The following is a 22115-nucleotide window of genomic DNA, read 5'->3' as shown; positions in this document are numbered from 1 at the left end:
CGTGACAGCATACCATAACAAGGTACAGCGCGAGCTGGTGCAGGAGGGCGATGGCAGTGAAGGAGAAGACTGGATTGGAAGTCACCATAATCCAGGTCGGTGATTGGAGCATGGGCAGGTACAGCAGGAGCGGTAAGGGAGCGGCGAGAGATTGTAGTGCGATGTGATCAGGGCCCAGGAGAGGCGTGAGTTCAGGGCCCAGAAGAGGCGGAGGCCCAGGGGCAGCATGGGCCAGCCCACACTGCGATATGTGTGCGCACTAGGTCCGTGCAGCAGTGCTGGTTTCCAGTCGTTTTGGTTAATCCTTGCCACTGGACCAAGACCTAGCTCTGTCAAGCCCGTGTGGTGGCTGGTGTGCAACGGCCACCACACATTAAAAAAATCCATGCACAGGCATTTTCCACCCTTCAACATGTAGTTCTGGAGCACCAATGAACTCATCCCTTTTTGGAGTGGAAACAAGTCATCCTCGATACAAGGGACCACCTAAGAAGAAGAAGATGTTGAAGTGTTCAAATCCTGGAATAGAGTTTGAACCTTCCGACTGAGAGACAAGAGTGCTACCAACTGAGTCAACTTGGCAAAATGGTACATTTGCTAAACGGCATTGCATTTATAACAGTAACAATAATAAAATTAAATGTAAAATCTGTGCAGATAATTAAGCTGTAATGGAAACACTTACTCAAAATAAAGCATGAGGTCAGTGGACAGGATGGCTTGCTTTAGCAGCTGCATCAAGTCGCTGTAGTCCTTGGATGAAAGGTTAGCAAAAATGTTGTGTCCCTAAAATAAAAGGAAAAGCACAGTAGCTTGGTGTAAATGCACAAAAGTTTGAAGCAGCTGTTCCTGGGGATTTAAAATATTGAATCTAAATTAAAACCAGTGTAAAATTAAATGCTACATTTTTAAAGGTAAAATTCAGATAGGAAATTCAGTATTACAAGGACTAAGCAAAGGTTTTTGCACATTTATTTAGTGAATGTCCTTTATTTTTAAAAGTGACTTTCCTAGTTGGAAGGTTTTTTTGTATTTGTCTGATACAATTTTTATTGTGTTTAAGATAGAAATTGAGTAAAAATACTGCAGACCATTTCATATCAGATAATGGGCTCAATTTTCCCCAATGCTGTTTTTTGGTGTATTTGAAGAGTTATGCCTCTTTTTTTTGGCCTGAATACACCAAAAAAAAGTTGAAAGTTTCCCGGTTTTAACTTGTGAATGTGGCCCAGCGCACATTGTCCTTAAGCTCTGTGGGTGGAGCCTAAGATGTGCGTCAAAAAGATCGGGTTGCCAGGGTAACGAGGGACTCATTCTAGCCAACTCACAGCAACTTGCGCAAGCACCTTGCAGCTATTTAAGGCAGCAGCTTACCAACATGAAAATATTAAAGAGTCTTTGTGCCAAAAGTCTATCCTGTAAGCTGTATGAATTGGAAAGGCTCCCTCCCCCCCCCACTCACCCCCACCCTGCTCGCCGATGCCCAGTGCCACTCCTAGCTATTTGCAATATACATCAATGATTTAGGTGAAGGAATTGAATGCAATATCTCCAAGTTTGCAGATGGTACTAAGCTGGGTGGCGGTGTGAGCTGTGAGGAGGATGCCATGAGGTTGCAGGGTGACTTGGATAGATTGGGTGAGTGGGCAAATGCATGGCAGATGCAGTATAATGTAGATAAATGTGAGGTTATCCACTTTAGGGCAAAAACGCGAAGGCAGAATATTATCTGAATGGTGGCAGATTAGGAAAAGGGGAGGTGCAACGAGACCTGGGTGTCATGGTACATCAGTCATTGAAAGTTGGCCTGCAGGTTCAGCAGGCGGTGAAGAAGGCAAATGGTATGTTGGCCTTCATAGCTAGGAGATTTGTGTATAGGAGCAGGGAGGTCTTACTGCAGTTGTACAGGGCCTTAGTGAGGCCTCACCTGGAATATTGTGTTCAGTTTTGGTCTCCTAATCTGAGGAATTGCTATTGAGGGAGTGCAGCAAAGGTTCACCAGACTGATTCCCGGGATGGCAGGACTATCATATGATGAGAGACTGGATCGACTGGGCCTGTATTCACTGGAGTTTAGAAGGATGAGAGGGGATCTCATGGAAACATATAAAATTCTGACGGGACAGATAGATAGATTTTTAACCAATGGGAGAGTTGGGGGTTGTGGGGAGCGGGCGGGTGGATGGGGCTGGGTCCGCGGCCAGATCGGCCGTGGTCTTGTTGGGTGGCGGGGCGGGCTCAGGGGGCTGGATGGCCTGCTTCTGTTCCTAATTCTCATGTTCTTATTAATGTTGGGGAAGTCCAGAACCAGGGGTCACAGACTAAGGACAAGGAGTAAGCCATTTAGGACCGAGATGAGGAGAAACTTCTTCACCCAGAGAGTGGTGAACCTGTGGAATTCTCTACCACAGAAAGTTGTTGAGGCTAATTCACTAAATATATTCAAAAAGGAGTTAGATGTAGTCCTTACTACTAGGGGGATCAAGGGATATGGCGAGAAAGCAGGAATGGGGTAGTGAAGTTGTATGTTCAGCCATACAACTGGCCTACTCCTGCACCTATTTTCTATGTTTCTATGTTTCTAGCCCAGGCCGAAAGGTTTTCCTCCCCCCGGAGCCGGTGCTGCTCCTAGCCCAGGCCGAAAGGCCTCCCCTCCCGGAGCTGGTGCCACTTTCAGCCCAGGCTGAAAGGCCTCCCTTCCCTGTTGGTACCCGGTACCGCTCCTAGCCCAAGCCGAAAGCCCTCCCTCCCCTTGAGCCGGTGCCCAGTGCCGCTTCTAGCCCAGGCCGAAAGGCCTCCTTTCCCCGGAGCCGGTGCCACTCTTAGCCCTGACAGAATGCCCCCCCCCCACCCCCCCAACCCTCTTTCTCCCTCCCTGCTGCTGCTGTACCAGCTGTGGAACTGGATCTTCTGCACTGATTCTCTTACCTGTGCTGATTTTGTTAACTGCCCAGAAGGTTTTTCAGAGCGGTCACATACGCCGTCTTAACAAAAATCGTAGTTGGCCAAACTTGCTTAAATGGCCAGAATTGGCACCGGTAGCAGGTTACGCCCCCAATGAGGTAAAAAAAATCATAGCCTAAAATATCACACCTAAGTGAATTACGCTGGCGCAGAAACTTTAGGGAAACTTGGAGATATTAATTTATTCCCAAAAAAACGGTGGACGGCAAAAAAACGGCGCAGATAATTGGGGAAAATTGAGCCATTGGGCACTGATTTCCAAAGTCGGTGCTATTTTCAGCTTGTCATCTCAGCTTTTCCCCAGAATGGTTTTCCAGCATTACATCTGGAATTATTGAAGTTAACTGATCCTTCCCTAACCCTGAATACTTTGGTCTGTTCAGAAGCAAAGTCATTGAGTGCATTGGGATTCCAACTCCACTGCACCTACTGTAGCAGAGTAAGATCGAGACTTTTCGGACCTATTATCATTCAGATGTTTTCATTTTCAATTTTTACCTATTTTCCAGATTTAAAAATGATTTCTATTCAATATTTTTTGACTGAATTTGCTGACCATTGCCATTTCTTCAAATTATGTAATTCACAGATTTGCTGCTATGCAGCTTTCCCTTACACATGGAGATAAAAGGGTCGGCCATTAGGACTGAGATGAGGAGAAATTTCTTCACTCAAAGGGTTGTGAATCTTTGGAATTCTCTATCTCAGAGAGCTTTGGATGCTCAGTTGTTGAGTATCTTCAAGACAGAAATCGATACATTTTTGGATACTAAGGGAATCAAGGGATATGGGGATAGTGCAAGGAGGTAGTGTTAAGATAGAAGATCAGGCAAGATCTTATTAAATGGCAGAGAGGTTTGAAAGACTGCATGGCTTTTGGGAATAGTAGCATAGTAGTAATGTTACTGGACTAGTAATCCAGAGGCCTGGACTAATGATCTGGAGACAAGTGTTCGAATCCCACCACCGCAGCTGGGAACCATGTAACTATTGTCGTAAAAACCCATCTATTCATTAATGTCCTTTAGGAAAGGAAATCTGCCGTCCTTACCCGGTCTGGCCTATATGTGACTCCAAACTCACAGCATTGTGATTGACTCTTAACTGCCCTCTGAAATGGCTTAGCAAGCTGCTCAGTTGTTAAGAAGGCAGTTCACCACCACCTTCTCAAGAGCAATTAGGGATGGGTAATAAATGGCGGCCTTGCCAGCGACGTCCACATTCTGTGCATGAATAAAAAAAAACCCTGCTCCTATATCTTATATTCTTATGTTCATTGTGTCTACCTGTGGTCCTCTGGAGTGTTCCAGGGCAAGTCCAAGCCTTAGACATTCCTGTGGGCACCACAATTGCTCCTCTACTTACCTGTACACTGTATCTTTCCAGCAGCCAGATCTTGGGAGCTTAGGAAATGTTTTTTTTAAATTAATTCCTGGGATATGGGCATCGCTGGCAAGTCCAGCATTTATTGCCCATCCCTAATTGCTCTTCAGAAGGTGGTGGTGAGCTGCCTTCTTGAACCGCTGCTGTCCATATGATGAAGGTACGCCCACAGTGCAGTTAGGGAGGGAGTTCCAGTATTTTGACCCAGCGATGATGAAGGGACGGCAATATATTTCCAAGTCAGGATGGTGTGTGACTTGGAGGGGAGCTTGGAGGTGATGGTGTTCCCATGCACCTGCTGACCTTGTCTTTCTAGGTGGTAGAGGTCACAGGTTTGGGAGGTGCTCCGAAGACGCCTTGAAGAGTGAACCACATTTGATGGGTTACGCCACCCTGTCGCTCCCATCTTCTTTTAAATGTCATGCCATTTAAGAATCTCAGCCCTGAGCAAGAATTGGGATGCGTTGCTCATTAGGGTGGCAACCTGGTGTTTCTAGGGCCTGACGCGTGCCAGTCCTCTCTCACCCCTTTTAATCCAGAATTGCACCCCAGGCATTGAGGAAATTTGTAGCTCATATTAGGAAGCAGTAATTTGTGAGAAATCCCCCAAAGATTGTGGCAGCCAACATAAGTCTGGTCCAATCTTAGGGGTGCTTCTGTGCCTTTAAGATGTCCCTTTGCCTCTCTTGGTATTGCAATGGCATCCTCACTGCTGCATTGCCAAGATTTTCCACTGTTTTAGTGGTTACTCACTTTTGGTGGCATGATTCCTGCCAGGAATTAAGCCTGCATAGAGAATGACCCCAAAACCAGGGAAATGGGTCAGGATCACAGTGGATCTGGAGGGATGGGAAAAGATTTTACCCTGCCAGAACTCCACCTGAAGGGGAGTATCCCAGCATTAAAGTCCACTTGGGCTACCAGAACAGGAAGACAGGACCTTAGTTTAGTATCTCATCTAAAGGATGACACCTCCAACAATGCCAAACTCCCTCAGAACTGCACTGGAGTTTCAGCATAGATTATGAGCTCACACCTACAATCTTCTGACCCAGAAGCAAGAGCATTACCTACTAAGGCAAGCTGATATATATCTTAAGAGATGGTACACTGTGGGTTTGTGGAATTTTGAACTCTCTGGCCTAGAAATTAGTTTGTGTGGGGCTGCTGGGCTTGATCCGTGACATAATAAGATTACTAAAGTCAAGACAGAAAGGAAAAAAAACAAAAGCGCTCCGCCAGTTGAACCTAAGGGTCGGCAAGGATGGGTGGGCCCATGTGCAAATCTATTAGAGTACTTCTAACACTGAAATGTGCTTCGTCATGTTCTACAGGTGCGTGCTGGCCTCTGGTATTTAGGAAAAGTGACCGCTTTACATGAGCGAGCTTTGACAATGAGTGCTGACAGACTATTCGATTGGAGAAGGCATCACAGTGGAACCACAGCCTGTCTCCACCAACATACACTTATTTGTAGCAGGGTTTGCTGGAGCATGATTAGAAGCAGGTACCTTAGCTGATTTTTTTCCCTCTCCCTAACCAAGATGTACTGGGTCTGTTTGTAACATCCTGATTATAGTTATGTCTGACATTAGTAAATGCAGCACAGACCAGGGATCAAACTGATAAGTCTGACTCAGTACTTCAGTTGGCAGTGTATTTATGAACTGAGCAACAAGGATAGCCAAAATTTATTTCTCAACTGACCATTATTACTAAATGTTAGTAGGAAGAGGTGGCTATCTGTATGCATCTAGATGGTTTAGCCTGAATTCTCCTACATGCAGTAGGTTTGGAATGATTTAACGCTGACATTAACATTTTTGTTATCTGTAAATATGTAGGTGATATATTTATTGCCAGCACAGCGTTTCCACTGAGTGTTAATGAGTGTTGCTAATGTTTACAGAGTGACTAACAGCCAATTAACCTCATAATGTGGGGTACAACAGTGGAAACAATGTTCACATGCCACGTTTAATGACAAATACCAGCATTAAACACTGGCAGTATGCAGTCTAAAATGAAATCATCAAAAGTACAATCAGGAGCCCAACCCACTTAAAAAAGTCAGGCAGCAGGAGGTGCACAGCAGCAAGATGTTGCCGATGAACCCTGAAGGGCCTTACAAGGCCCCTGTGAGATTACTTGGTTCGAACTGTGTAAGGCCTCTTTGGACTAAGCAAAAAGGTCCCGAGTGAAAAATGTTTGGAACAGCAAAGTGCATGAAAATATCACTGAAAATTTCCATTGCGTTAAAACTAATACTCAACTTGAGAGCTGGCAGAATTTTGTTTTTCACTGGCTCCTTTCAGGCAGACTTTTGCTGAATAAATCGGGCAATCTGTCAATTCATCATGTCTAAGTGTCTACAGAAAATAAATCAGATGGAGGGGCTTTAATGAAGAGGTCCACTGCATACGACAGGTGCCTAAATTGAATGTGAAAGCACAACACATCACATGTATCAAGGAACACCTCACGGCCTGGCCTATCAAGGGTGAAACATAGAATGTTGCAGCATAGAATCGGGCCATTTGACCCATCCAATCCTTTCCTTTTACACCAGGGAACAGCCTCATCCCCACTGTTTGAATGTGTCCCTTAGGCCATAGTAACCAGAAGTGGACACAGTACTCCAGATGTGGCCCTACTAGAGCACTGTTAAGTTTGACCGTGACGTCCTCTGTCTTGCGTGCCACTGTTTTGGCTCTGTAGTTCAACATTCTATTGGCTTAATTGATTGTTCAGCATCGAGCCTACAAAGGTCACTTTCAACTTCATCCTTGGCTATTCCAACAACATTAATGTTAAGAATAAAGCTGCAAGAGACCTGTGTTCAGTACTTTATAATTGTCTGCATTACATTTCATCTGTCATTGTTTTTGCCACCTTACACACTTTATTCAATCCATTCTGTGATTTCTAAGCTGCCTCCTCCGATTCCACTGCCTCGCCTAGTTTGTCCTTAAGTACAAATTTGATCACTTTGGATTGAGTTTCTGAATCCAGGTCATTGCATAAATTAGAAACAGTTGTGATCCCAACACCAATCCTAGGGCCTCACTTATGACTTCTCCACCCTGACATAACTGCTGTAATAAGTACTTATTGTTTCTACCTTTCACCAATTTTTGATCCATTCCCAGGATTTGCCTAGAATACCTAGGCTGAGAAATTCGGTGCATTTACGCCTTCTGTTAGTGTCTCCGGGGGTGCTAATGGAGTGCTAATGTTTACGCCCGGACGCAGCGCTGACATCAACTCCCGCCATATTGGGTGGGAGTTTAGAGGTGGCACTACGGCGTTGTGCCCCGATCTCCTGCACCCCGCGAGCATCCTGGCCCCAAAAGTTACTTCCGCCCTTTGCAGCACACCAGGTGAAAACACCGGCAGCTGCTGGAAGCGTGGATCGGGCGGCCAGCTGCTACCGGGATAATAATTAAAAGCGATGTGGTCAAGGTAAGTAAAAAAAAAACGTACCTTTGTTTTTGCTGTGTTCCTCCATTTTCTTTGTGGGGTCCTGCCTGCGATCGTTCAGCCTGGCACCCACTCCCTTGGTGGTCCAGGGAGGTCCTTTTTTAATTGTAGGGCCTGCAGTGATGGCCCTTCCCTATAAGGGAGGGAAGGGCCCTTTGTATGCGGCTGCGCTGCAGGCCCAGTGTGCAGCGCTGCTGAAGTGTGCATCCCGTTAGCACTCCAAGAGGGAATTGGAGTGCTTGATTTAGGGCTCCACTCCCTTCCAGGAATGCTAAAGCAACTTTTTGAGAGTGTGGAAACTTTAGCTCCTGGTGCTACGTTTCCTGCCTCTCAAAAATTCCCGCCCCCAAATGGGGTGATAACCAATTTCTCCCCTCTAATGTCTTGATTTCAAATAATAGCCTTTCATGTGAAACATTGCCAAATGCCTATTGGAAGTCTAGCTATGCCACAACATGAGGTTTCCCACAGTCTTCTTGGGATGTCACTTCCTTGAAGAAGACAAGTAGGCTGGCCAGGCAGGATATTTCCCTTCTGAATCCACATTGACGACTGTTTATTAGGTTATTATTGTACACACAATTCTCAAGTTTACTCCTATCTGCAACCTTCGCATCCGATCTGACTCTGAGCTGAGTTTCCGATCTCATATCCTCTCCATCACAAAGACAGTCAACATCCAACTCTGTAACATAACTTACCTCTGCTGCTGAAGCCATCATTTATGCCTTGGTTGACTGACTAATGCTCTCCCAGCCAGCCTCCATCTCCCACCCTCCATAAACTGCTGCATTTACCCTATCCCACATGAAGCTTAGCTTGCCTTTCAGCCTTGCTGACCTACACTGGCTCCAGTTCTTCCAATGCTTCAAATTAAAACTTCCCATCCTTGTATTTAAATCATTCTATGGCCTCGTCACTCCCTATATCTGTAACCTCCTCCAATCCTACAAACACTACCTTCCACCGAACTCTCTGCTGCTCTGACTCTGGCCTGTTTTGCATCCCTCGCCATCATCTTACCCTTGGCAAACATGCTTTATGCTCTTGAACACCCTCTCTAAACCACTCTCTCTCACCATTTCCTCCTTTAAAACACTCCTTAAAACCCACAGCTTTGAGCAAGCTTTTGATCACCTTCCTAACACCTCTTTTATTGACTCAGTGCCATTTTGTTCCTTGCATCTGTGTGAAGTGCCTTGGGACAATTTTCTATATTAAAGGTACTTATATAAACACTGAATGTTGTTGATATTCAATTCTATTATATAAGCAGAATGGAAGTAAGATTGACGGGCCTGTAGTTGCCCATGTGTGTTTTGTCCCCATATTTGAATATGAGAAGCATGTTACCTGTTTCAAAACTATTGGTACCACCCAGTGGTCACTGAATCCTACATAATGATTGTCATTGCCTCACAAGTCTCTTCCCTAGTCTTGCTCAGCATGCTGGGATAAATACTTTCTGTGCCTGGGGACTGTTATGTATGTAACCTTGTATATACCTTGTACAGCCAACAGAGGGCTCATCCCCTGGAGTCCCAAGGGATCCCACAATCCCTTGGGAGCACAGGTACTTAAGGAGGCCTCACAGGCTGAAGAGGCACTCTGGAGAACTTCAATAAAAGACTAAGGTCACAGTTTACTTTGAGCTCACAGTATCCAGTCAGACTCTTTATTCATATGTAACAGGGACTTACTTGTTTTTTATAGGATTTCATCTCATTTACATTATATTCATTGATTTTATCGATATCTTCCCTGTAAATACTTGGAGAAAGTAATCATTCAGAATTTTTACCATTATTCAGAACATACTCATCCGAAGTTTTGATCCATTTGCATCTTTTATGGCTGTCACCTCTTGCTGTTGAAGAGTATAAAAACATAACAACATAAGAAATAGGAGCAGGAGTTGGCCATACGGCCCCTCGAGCCTGCTCCGCCATTTAATAAGATCATGGCTGATCTGATCATGGACTCAGCTCCACTTCCCCGCTCGCTCCCCATAACCCCTTATCCCCTTATCGTTTAAGAAACTGTCTATTTCTGTCTTAAATTTATTCAATGTCCCAGCTTCCACAGCTCTCTGAGGCAGCAAATTCCAGAGATTTACAACCCTCTGAGAGAAGAAATTTCTCCTCATCTCAGTTTTAAATGGGCAGCCCCTTATTCTAGGATCATGCCCTCTAGTTCTAATCTCCCCCATCACTGGAAACATCCTCTCTGCATCCACCTTGTCAAGCCCCTTCATAATCTTATCCATTTCGATAAGATCACCTCTCATTCTTTTGAATTCCAATGAGTAGAGGCCCAACCTACTCAACGTTTCCTCATAAGTCAACCCCCTCATCTCCGGAATCAACCTAGGTGAACCTTCTCTGAACTGCCTGCAAGGCAAGTATATCCTTTCATAAATATGGAAAACAAAACTGCACGCAGTATTCCAGGTGTGGCTTCACCAATACCTTGTAAAGCTGTAGAAAGATATCCCTGTTTTTATACTCCATCCTCTTTGCAATAAAGGCCAATATTCCCTTGGTGTTATGTTTAGAATAACTCCACGAGACTGAGTACTGTAAGCTTAAACTGACGTGACCTTAGTCTTTTTAATAAAACTCCAGAGTGCCAAATCAGCATGGGAGACAATCTTTTATACTCGTTTGCATGAGGTATGCAGGTGACCATTGGGCCTCCAACAGGTGTGCCCTCTGGTGGCAAGTCTTACACAGTTATAATGTTTACATACATAACAATTGGCCTTCCTGATCACTTGCTGTACCTGCATACTATCCTTTTGTGTTTCATGCACAAGTACCCCCAGGTCCCACTGTACTGTGGCACTTTGCAATCTTTCTCCATATAAATAATAACTTGCTCTTTGATTTTTTCTGCCAAAGTGCATGACCTCACACTTTCCAACATTATACTCCATCTGTCAAATTTTTGCCCACTCACTTAGCCTGTCTATGTCCTTTTGCAGATTTTTTGTGTCCTCTTCACATATTGCTTTTCCTCCCATCTTTGTATCGTCAGCAAACTTGGCTATGTTACACTCAGTCCCTTCTTCCAAGTCGTTAATATAGATTGTAAATAGTTGGGGTCCCAGCACCGATCCCTGCGGCACCCCACTAGTTACTAGTTGCCAACCAGAGAATGAGCCATTTATCCTGACTCTCTGTTCTCTGTTAGTTAGCCAATCCTCTATCCATGCTAATATATTACCCCCAACCTCGTGAACTTTTATCTTGTGCAGTGACCTTTTATGTGGCACCTTGTCAAATGCCTTCTGGATGTCCAAATACACCACATCCACTGGTTCCTCTTTATCCACCCTGTTCATTTCATCAAAGTATTTGCACTTTTTTTACTGTTGTATTTAGCTTCTGCTGCTGTGCCTCTTTCGAGGTCTCTCTTTGCCTCTCTGATCAATTTTTTATCATGTTTCTGCATTTTCCTATATTCCAGTAAATCTCTTCCCTTTTATCCCTGCAAGTTTTGTAGAGGTCACCTTCCCTCCTTATTTCATTTTTAATTGGTTATTAATCCATTTAGGTCATGTTCATTTAGTTTGAGTGTATTTGTTTTAGCAGTGTATTTATCCTCCATGGTCAGTATTATACCTTTAAAGGTGTCCCATTCAACCTCTACTGAAGTGTTATTGAAGAAACTCCCAATTCATTGGCTTTAGTAGTGCCTTTATTGCTTTGAATTTAGAGTTATATACCAGACTCCTAGGGCTAGACTTTCCACTAGGTGGCTAAGGCCCCAAAAAATGGGCCATGTTCCAGCGATGAGGGACGTCTCGGCCTTGCTGATCACCAGCACAAGGCCCATTTTTTTTTGCGATTTTCCACTCGGCCTTACCCCGGCGATGTCAAATGGGTGATGTGATTTTTCAGCAATCTCACGTTCGCCCACTGAAAATGGAAGTCAAAGAAGAAAAAAAAGCTTCTCTAGCAACGCTATTCTGCACATGTGTGGGATGCTTTTTTTGTGGTTGATTTTCTTTGCTGTGTTTTGAGAGGTCAGGGGTCATCACACATGCTCAGAAGCACAGGGAGGGTCAGTGAGAGAGAGAGAGAGAAAGCGGAAGGAGGCTTTTGTGTTTGGTGACAGTGAATCGTGAATTTGAATCTAAAAATAACTAATCTGAAAGATCTTTGGCTTATTTTTTTGAATTGCAAATAATTATAACTTTAATTATATTTGTGGTCACAATATTTTAATCTTGAAATATTGCAATATATAACAAAAATCAAAATGGAGGGAGAAAGTGAGAGGAGAAGGACTCAAGACCCTTGAGTCTTGTGAGTAATGGGAACTGTGCAATGTGTCAAACATTACTAAATACATACTAAAAATATCTTAGTTATGCATGTAATGTTATGCAATTGGAATGCAATATGATATATACTTTTGATGTACTCTTGATTTACAAATGAGGTCATGTTAGCCCTGGTGAACCCTTGTGCATATGAGGTATTGAAAAGTATTGTAATGTTTTGGGTTATTGAAATATTGATATGTATTGATATGTATTGTTATAAGTTGTTTAGAAATTTCATTCGTCTTTCTAAGGTCAATTATCCGTAGAGTCAGTGGAGACATCCACTACTCCTGAGCCTTCAAATACCTCGCAGGAGGAAGAGGAGGAAGAGGAGGAACTGCTGACACATGTTGAGCAACAGCAAGAGGAGGAGGAGGAGGAAGACAACAAAATTGTTTTTGTGGGAGGGGGGACAACCTGCGGCCATCTCTATTGTGATGGATGATGCATCGGGACCAAGCAGTATGCATGTGGTGAAGCCAAGGCGTGTAACGTTGCAAACACCGACCCCACGGCGGTTCGGTCAGTGGGGTGAGCAATCGCCTACCATGGAGGGCCAGACGGAGAGCTTGATATCCCTGTGCAGGGAGATGGTCGCGATCGTTCGCGACCTTATCCTGGGTTTCATGGGTTTCTCCAGACACTGGAGCCAGTTCTCCGCGAACTGGAGCCAGTTTCCAGCAACCTGGAGTGAGTTCTGCACGAACTTCTCCAACTGGTCTTCTGGGCAAGCACAGACAGCACAGGAGACGTTGGAGGCCATTCGGCAGCAGACTGCCACAACCAATGCCCTATGCATGCGTTGCTGGCTGGACATGGCGCTGCACCCCAAGGTGTCGTGTCAGCTCGCAGCGAGACCCTGAGCTCGCAAGTGAGTACGGAGGACACTGTTCCTCCTGACTCGGAAGTGGAGCCTCAGGCTTCTGCTTCCACTCCATCACCTCCACCACGGCAGGAAGTCTTGCCGTCCCACTCTGCACAATACATTCTTGTCGGTCTGCGTAGACCAAAACGTGGCTGCAGGTAGGAAGGGGGGAGGGGGGTGTTTTTCATTGTTGAATTGTTTTTTGTTATTGGAAAATTGTTATCATTTTGTTCAATGTTCATTGGGATTTGAGGGAAGGGTAGGTTGGGGGCGGTGGGTGGAGGTGGAGGGAGGGTTTAATAGTTTATTAAAAATTCTTTTTCTACCTTTGTTAATAAAAAAAATCTTTAATTCAACAAATTTTGTGCCTTCTCTCTTAGTTACATTAGTTAACAAATTTACAGTTGTTCATCTTTATTTGTTTATTCTTTTATTATAGCAGTACTTTAGTTAAACTTTACTTAACCTAAGCACTAAGGCCGATGATAGGCCAGTGCAGGCAAGACAACAATGAAACCCCACACAAATGAAATTTTTGATTAACCCTAACTGTAAATGAACATTTGAAAATCCACAATGATAGTTCATGCAAAGCGTTCATTAATGAGCTCCTGACGCAACAGCTTAGTGGCCGTGTAACTGCCCCTGGCTACTGGTCTTCGAGAAGGGGTTGGTGGTACCGGTGCTAGATCACCAGGCTGATTGAGTTCCCCTATGTCCTTGCCTGCGTCCTCTTCCGCCTCTTCCTCCTCTTCATCCTCACAGGCTGGCTCTTCTGTCTCCCCTCCTTCTGGAGGTGGACCTGCAGCCCGATCTGGCATTACTTGTCCTCTCTTTATAGCTAGGTTATGCAGCCTACAACACACCACAATAAACTCTGCGACCTGGTCAGGGTGGTACTGTAGGCTGTCTCCAGAATGATCCAAGCACCTGAAGTGCTGCTTTAGGACTTCAATTGTCTTTCCAACGATGTTGCGAGTCGCTATGTGACTTTCATTATACCGTTTCTGTGCTTCAGTGAAGGGATTACGCAGAGGGTCATACTCTTTATCCCCCAACATCCAACCATGACCTTCTGGCTGATTGACAAACAGATCAGGGATAGCACTTTCACATAAGATATGCGCATCATGGATACAGCCAGGAAATGTAGCATTCACAGTTAAAATTTTTGATTGTGGTCGACAACAAGCTGCACATTTAGTGAGTGGAACCCCCTTCTGTTACGAAACACCTCCGCTTTCTTTAAGGGTGCTTTCAGGGCAATGTGCATGCAGTCTATTGCTCCCTGTACCTTGGGGAACTGTGATATCCTGTAGAAACCCAAAGCCCTCTCGGTCTGTGCCTCCCTAGTCATTGGGAAGCTTATGAAGTCCATCCTGCAAGCGTAAAAGGCTTCAGTCACCTGTCGAATGCAGCAGTGTATAGTATGCTGAGAGATATGGCAGATGTCCCCAGCTGAAGCCTGAAACGATCCCGATGTGTAGAAGGCTAGGGCAGCAGTAACTTTCACTTCAACGGACAGCGTGGTTCTGATGGTGCTGGAAGGCTGCAGATCACCCTTGACGAGTTGACATATGTCATCAATGACCTCCTTCCGGAATCGCAACCTCCTAAGACAAGCATTTTCAAACAAGTTCAGGTAAGATTGCTTTTCCAAGTACCTTCGTTGGCTGTACGGTCTCCTCCTCTGTCTTCGTCTCCGTCTACGCATTACTCTGCCACCTCTTCGATTGATCCTTTCAGTAACCAGTGTGTGAGCAGTTACAATTAAAGGCAGGGAAAGTATTGGCCCCATATCATTATCAATAATTACTTTCACTAATTTTAATAATCTCCCTACTCTACTCTATACTCTATACTCTATACTCTCTAATCACTGTACTCTGCACTCTCTGTACTCTCTACGCTGTATACCAGTCAGTTTGATAGGCCCCAACAATATCAGTAAATAACTTCACTATGTAAAAGATATTTACAAAATAATTTCAATATATAAAAGCTATTTACCAAAAATAATTTGATAATACCTATTTATATTCCCTGTCCCAATATTCTGAGTACAATTATCTTTAAATTAACTCTCTAAATAACTCACAACTAATCCTCCACCCTTCCTCTGAAGTTCAAAATGGCGTCCGTAGTGCCCATTTCCTTCTCTTAGGCCCAGTAAAAGCAACTATTTCTCAGCACTTTTTTGAGCCTTGCATCGGCCCAGCAAAGTGCCTGCCAGGTGCCAAAACTTGGGATGGGCCTTTTGTGGGCGATCATTTGGGCGATCATCTCGCTGATCAAAGTGGAAACTTAGGCACCTGTTTTTCCGGCAATGTTTTGGGCCTAGTTTCCACTTTTTGCTCAAAATGGGCAATAGAGGTCCATTTTGGGTGATAGATGGGCCATAGATGGACGATATGAAGTGGAAAGTCTAGCCCCTAGTTTTAGGTATTTCTGACTCTCAAATCATATTAAACTTGATCATTCTGTGTTTGCTATCCCCAGGGATGCTACGATTTCCATCTCTTGCAGCTTGTCTTTGTCACTCATAATTACCAGTGATGAACATTACCTTTCGTAGCTTGCTGGATGTATTGTATCATAAAGTAGTCATGTATTACATTGACCAACGCTGGGGATCATTTTTAGTTTGGGCGTGAGTGGAAAAGTGGCAGCTACGGATCGGCTGCCAGTTGTAGATTGAAATCAATAAAGATGAAAATTGCGCGGGATGTATAATAGACAGCCAATCCACAACTACCAGTTGTCTGTTCATGTCCATAGTTAAAATTACTCTCTCTGTTTTTATACTAGCTTTTCCTCGTGCATATTTGGTTGATGAAGTCTCCTTTTAAAATAACTCTCCAGTTCTCACCTAATCTTCTTAGAGAAAATAGTGCTCCTTCTTATGCTAACATGGTGGGTTGTAGCACATCTCTAATATAAGCTAAATTTTTCATATTTGAGATGTCGTACTAGAGTAGTTCATTTTGTAGTTGGCCCTCTTGCAACTTCATTTATCGCCCAGGTATCCCAAACATATACAGCTACACCACCTCCTTTATTGTCTACGCTCTACAGCCTTGAATGATAAATTTGTTTGCATCCTCTGGCATGTTTCTGTCCTTCCCATTACATCGTAATTCCTTACTGCTACAACAACAGGCAACAGTTGTTGCATTTATTTCTAATGCATCTAGCATTTATGTAGATGCATTTTGTTTTAGGTTTACCTCCTTTGATGTTCCCCAGCGTCTGCCTATTCCTGGTCTCCAGTTCTTGTTATGCTGGTCTATGTTCATACCCATCTATTGATAACCTTCTACCCTGAGATCAGTCTTACCTGCGATCTGTTTTTTCCTCTGCCCTTCCCACTCTCACCTTTTAAGTTTAAATGATTCTCAATTGCTACAGCAAAGTTGTTCCCAAGTCCTTTTTGTTCCTTCTTGGTTTAGGCGCAGCCCGTCATTCCTGTACCAATCCTTTTTATTCTGCAAGTCTTCCCAGTTATTTAAGAAGGTGCACATTTTATTTGTATATAGTAGTAGAGTATTATGCAGTCCCTTGTGTCGAGGATGACCCATTTCGACACCAATTGAAGGGTGGAAGATGCCTATGCGTGAATTCTTTTAACATGGAGTGGCCGTTGCACAGCAGCCACCACACGGGCTTGACAGAGCAAGGTCTTGGTCCAGTGGCAAGGGTTAACCAAGACAACTGGAGACCAAGCTCTGCAATGCCATCTCTGGGCCCTGACCCCGCTGTTGTTATATGCTGTGCCGCTCCTGGGCCACGACCCCTTCGCTCCTCTACTCCGACACGGCCGTTTCCTGGGCCACGACCCCAGCACTCCTGGGCCATGACTCAGCCGCTCCTGGGCCATGACCCCACCGCTCCAGGGCCCCGACATCATCGACCCTCCACAGCTCAGCTCCTCTGATCACCACTTCCCGCTGGTCTCGAACACCACGCCCCGTTGGTCTTGAACGTTGCTCCCCGCTGGTCTCGAACGCCGCTCCCCGCTGCATCTTCCCCCCCCCCCGCCCCCCGACCTGCGAGGGAACACCATCGTGGCAGGTCGGGGATACAAGGAGGAGCCAGCCCCTGCAGGGAACAGCGCAAGCTGTTCCAGGAATGTGACAGCTTCGAGGAGGGTGACTGGATTGACATCACCAGAGTCCAGGTAGTCCATTGGAGAGAAACGAGACCAGCGGCAGGGTCAACACCCAGGTGGAGAAGGAGCAGCGAGGCGAGCACTATTATTTATGCCCCATGTTGCCAGGTACTTATTTATATCTTCAATTTTCTTGATGAACTCCCTTTCTTTCCCAAGCTTGAAATTATACTGGAGAGTAGTACTTTGTGTCCCCTAGCTTTAAATTTAGAGGCAATCCTCATGTCATTAAGACCTAGTATTATATCTCTCTGTCATTTACCCCTAATGGACTATTACCATTGTTCCTCTTCCCTTCAACATACCTTCTAACATTTCTTCAATTATGTACAATGCTTGCTCCAGGTAGACAACTTGCCATTTTATAGATATTGGTCCTGAATTTTCAAGGTACACTGCTGTAATCCAGCTGTAGCTCTAGCAAGACACCAGTGGAACCCACTGGAAAATGGCAGGGACCTAATTGTGGTGGGTTTTTGTTATTTCTAGGATTTTCTGGCCTGCTGTGGAACCACAGCCCACCGCTTACAACAACAACAACTATTTTTATTTATATAGCACCTTTAATGTAGTAAAACATCCCAAGGCACTTCACAGCAGTGTTACAAGACAGATCAGATAAATTTGACACTGAGCCACATGAGACGAAATTAAGGCAGGTGGCCAAAAGCTTGGTTAAAGATGCAGCTTTAAGGAGCGTCTTAAAGCAGGAAAGAGAGGCAAAGGTCTTCAGGCAGTGGAGACAGGGTTGGGGATTTCCTATGCTGGGAATTCCTGGCTCATTCGGGACATGACACAGTACTGGAAATTGTTATGTCCAATGAGATGAAGCCTACAAGCATCCAGATGGACATGTGGGCCCCTGCGGGAATGGGGAGGGTTGAGACCCGGCGAGGAAGATACGCTGGCATTTGAGGGGGCCTGGGCAACTCCCCACCCCAATGTCGTGCATGCTGCATGTTATATGTGTGAACTTGTATTTACTCTGTACAGCCACCAGAGAGCTCATTCCCGGAGTCCCAAGGGATCCCATAATCCCTTGGGAGCACAGGTATTTAAGAAGGCTTCACAGGTTGGAGAGGCACTCTGGAGACCTGCAATAAAAGACTGTCACAATTTACTTTGAACTCACAGTGTTCAGTCTGACTCTTTCTCCATGCACAACAACTGGCGACGAGATACAGATAGCGACCCAAAGATGCAGAGAACAGTGGGCATCCTGGAGAAATTTTCGAAGGGAGATGATTGGGAAACTTTTGTGGAGCGACTCGACCAATACTTCGTGGCCAACGAGCTAGATGGGGAAGAGAGCGCTGCCAAACGTAGAGAGATCCTCCTCAACCTCTGTGGGGCACCAACGTACGGCCTCATGAAAAATCTGCTCACTCCAGCGAAACCCATGGAGAAATCGTACAACGATTTGTGCACACTGGTCCGAGAGGATTTGAACCCGAAGGAAAGCGTTCTGATGGCGAGGTACTGGTTCTACACCTACCAAAGGTCTGAAGGCCAGGAATTGGCAAGTTATGTCGTCGAGTTGAAACGCCTTGCAGGACATTGCGAATTTGAAGGACATTTGGTGCACATGCTCAGAGACTTTTTCGTACTTGGCATTGGCCACGAAACCATACTTCGCAAGCTTTTGACTGTAGAGACCCCAACCTTGAGTAAGGCCATAGCGATAGCCCGGGCGTTCATTGCCACCAGTGACAATACTAAGCAAATCTCTCAGCACACAAGTGCTGCTACAAGTACTGTGAACAAAATGATGTTGGTTTCGAATCGCAACGTACAGGGTAAGTCACACATACCTGCAGCTACACGTCCGCAGATGTCTCAGAGTCCACTATCAAGGGTGATGAATGCAAGGCCATTAACACCTTGTTGGCGCTGCGGGGTGATCATCGTTTCCATTCAAGCCGATTCAAAGGATACGTTTGCAAGGGCTGTGCAACAATGGGACACCTCCAACGAGTGTGCAGGCAAGCTGCTAAGCCTGTTAAACCTGCAAACTACCATATTGCAGAGGAGGACACATCCACGGAGGATCACTATGAACCAGAGCCTCAGACAGAGGAGGCAGAAGTACATGGGGTGTACACATTCACCCCGAATTGTCCCCCGATAATGCTGAATGTTGAACTAAATGGACTCCCAGTGTCAATGGCGTGAGCCAGTCCATCATGGGCAAAAAGACTTTCGAAAGGTTGTGGTGCAACAAGTCCTCAAGACCAGTCTTAACTCCAGTTCGCACGAGACTAAGAACTTACACTAAAGAACTGATTCCTGTAATCGACAGTGTTACCGTAAAGGTCTCCTACGATGGAGCGGTGCACAAGCTACCACTCTGGGTGGTACCGGGCGATGGTCCCATGCTACTCGGCACGAGCTGGCTGGGAAAGATACGGTGGAACTGGGACGATGTCTGAGCGCTATCGCCTGCGGACGACACTTCGTGTGCCCAGGTCTGAAACAAATTTCCTTCGCTGTTCGAACCAGGCATCGGGAAATTCCAAGGAGCAAAAGTGCAGATCCACCTAATTCTGGGGGCACGACCCATCCATCACAAGGTGAGAGCAGTACCGCACATGATGAGAAAAAGGGTAGAGATCGAGCTAGACCGGCTGCAATGAGAGGGCATCATTTCACCGATCGAGTTCAGTGAGTGGGCCAGTCCTATTGTCCCAGTCCTCAAGGGAGACGGTACCGTCAGAATCTGTGGTGATTACAAAGTAACTATCAATCGTTTCTCCCTGCAGGACCAATACCCACTGCCAAAAGCCGACGACCTCTTTGCAACGCTGGCGGGAGGAAAGACGTTCACGAAGCTGGATCTGACTTCAGCCTACATGACGCAGGAACTGGAGGAATCATCAAAAGCCCTCACCTGCATCAACACGCACAAAGGTCTTTTTGTTTATAACAGATGCCCGTTTGGAATCTGATCAGCAGCGGCGATATTCCAGAGAAACATGAAAAGTTTACTGAAGTCGGTCCCGCACACCATGGTCTTCCAGGACGACATCTTGGTCACAGGTCGGAACACAGTCGAGCATCTGCAGAACCTGGAGGAGGTTCTTAGTCGACTCAACAGCGTGGGGTTCAGGTTAAAACGCTCGAAGTGCCTTTTCCTGGCGCCTGAAGTGGAGTTCCCGGGAAGGAGGATTGCGGCGGATGGCATCAGGCCCACCAATGCGAAGACGGAGGCAATCGAGAACGCACCGAGGCCACAGAACGTGACGGAGCTGCGGTCGTTTCTGGGACTCTTGAACTACTTAGGTAACTTCTTACCGGGTCTCAGCACCCTGCTAGAACCACTACATGTCTTACTACGAAAAGGGGGCAAATGGGTTTGGGGCAAAAGCCAAGAAAATGCCTTTGTAAAAGTGAAAAAATTGTTGTGCTCAAACAAATTGCTTGTGTTGTATGATCCATGTAAGCGTTTGGTACTAGCTTGTGATGCGTCGTCATATGGCTTCAGATGTGTATTGCAACAAGCTAATGATTTCGGGAAATTGCACACGGTTGCTTATGCATCCAGGAGTCTGTCTAAGGCCGAGAGAGCCTATAGCATGATTGAAAAAGAAGCGTTAGCGTGTGTCTATGGGGTAAAGAAAATGCATCAATACCTGTTTGGGCTAAAATTCGAATTGGAAACTGACCATAAGCCACTTATATCCCTGTTTTCCGAGAGTAAAGGGATAAATACCAATGCATCAGCCCGCATCCAGAGATGGGTGCTCACGTTGGCTCACAGGCCAGGCACAGAAAACTGCGCCGATGCTCTCAGTAGACTGCCATTGCCCACCACGGGGGTGGAAATGGCGCAACCTGCAGATCTAGCCATGATTATGGAAGCATTTGAGAGTGAGCAATCACCCGTCACTGTCCAGCAGATCAAAACCTGGACAAGCCAGGACCCCTTATTATCTCTAGTCAAAAGCTGTGTGCTTCACGGGAGCTGGTCCAGTGTCCCAGTGGAAATGCAGGAAGAGATAAAGCTGTTCCAGTGGCGCAAAGCTGAAATGTCTATACAGGCAGACTACCTTCTGTGGGGCAATCAAGTAGTGGTCCCCAAAAAGGGCAGAGACATCTTCATCAATGACCTCCACAGTACCCACCCAGGCATCGTAATGATGAAAGCAATAGCCAGATCCCACGTGTGGTGGCCCGGTATTGATGCGGACTTAAGAGTCCTGCGTTCACAGATGTAATGCATGCTCGCAGTTAAGCAATGTCCCCAGGGAGGCGCCGCTAAGTTTATGGTCTTGGCCCTCCAAACCAAAGTCTAGGGTTGATGGCGACTATGCAGGTCCGTTCTTGGGTAAAATGTTCCTTGTGGTTGTAGATGCGTACTCCAAGTGGAGCCACTACTGAAAGCCTGCCAGCCATGTTTGCCACACACGGCTTATCCGATGTCCTGGTGAGTGACAACGAGCCAGGTTTACCAATGCTGAGTTCAAAGAATTCATGACCCATAACGGGATCAAACATGTCACATCTGCCCCGTTTAAATCAGCGTCCAATGGTCAGGCAGAGAGAGCAGTGCAAACCATCAAGCAAGGCTTGAAAAGGATAACTGAAGGCTCACTGCAGACTCGCCTATCCCGAGTCCTGCTTAGCTACCGCACGAGACCACACCCACATTCACTTACTGGGATCCCACCTGCTGAACTGCTCATGAAAAGAGTACTTAAGACAAGGCTCTCATTAGTTCACCCTGATCTGCATGAGCAGACAGTGGAGAGCAGGCGGCTTCAACAAAGTGCTTACCATGATAGCGCAAATGTGTCACGTGAGATGGAAGTCAATGATCCTGTATTTGTATTAAATTATGGACAAGGTCCCAAGTGGCTTCCCGGCACTCTCGTGGCCAAAGAGGGGAGCAGGGTGTTTCAGGTTAAACTTTCAAATGGACTCATTCA

The 22115-nt window shown here is 45.6% G+C and overlaps 1 protein-coding gene across 1 annotated transcript in view; it reads right to left on the bottom strand.

The window, feature by feature from the left end:
• Window positions 1-22115, bottom strand: part of pde11al (phosphodiesterase 11a, like) — a 461489-nt gene that overhangs the window by 36665 nt on the left and 402709 nt on the right. The window contains exon 15 of the mRNA XM_070879912.1: window positions 686-786. Within this exon, the coding sequence (XP_070736013.1) occupies window positions 686-786 (101 nt within the window). The remainder of the gene's footprint in view (window positions 1-685; window positions 787-22115) is intronic.

Source organism: Pristiophorus japonicus, chromosome 5 (assembly GCF_044704955.1).
Source record: "Pristiophorus japonicus isolate sPriJap1 chromosome 5, sPriJap1.hap1, whole genome shotgun sequence".
NCBI lineage: Eukaryota > Metazoa > Chordata > Chondrichthyes > Pristiophoridae > Pristiophorus > Pristiophorus japonicus.
Note: the sequence above shows the minus strand (reverse complement) of the source record. Positions and strands in the feature narration are given on the sequence as shown.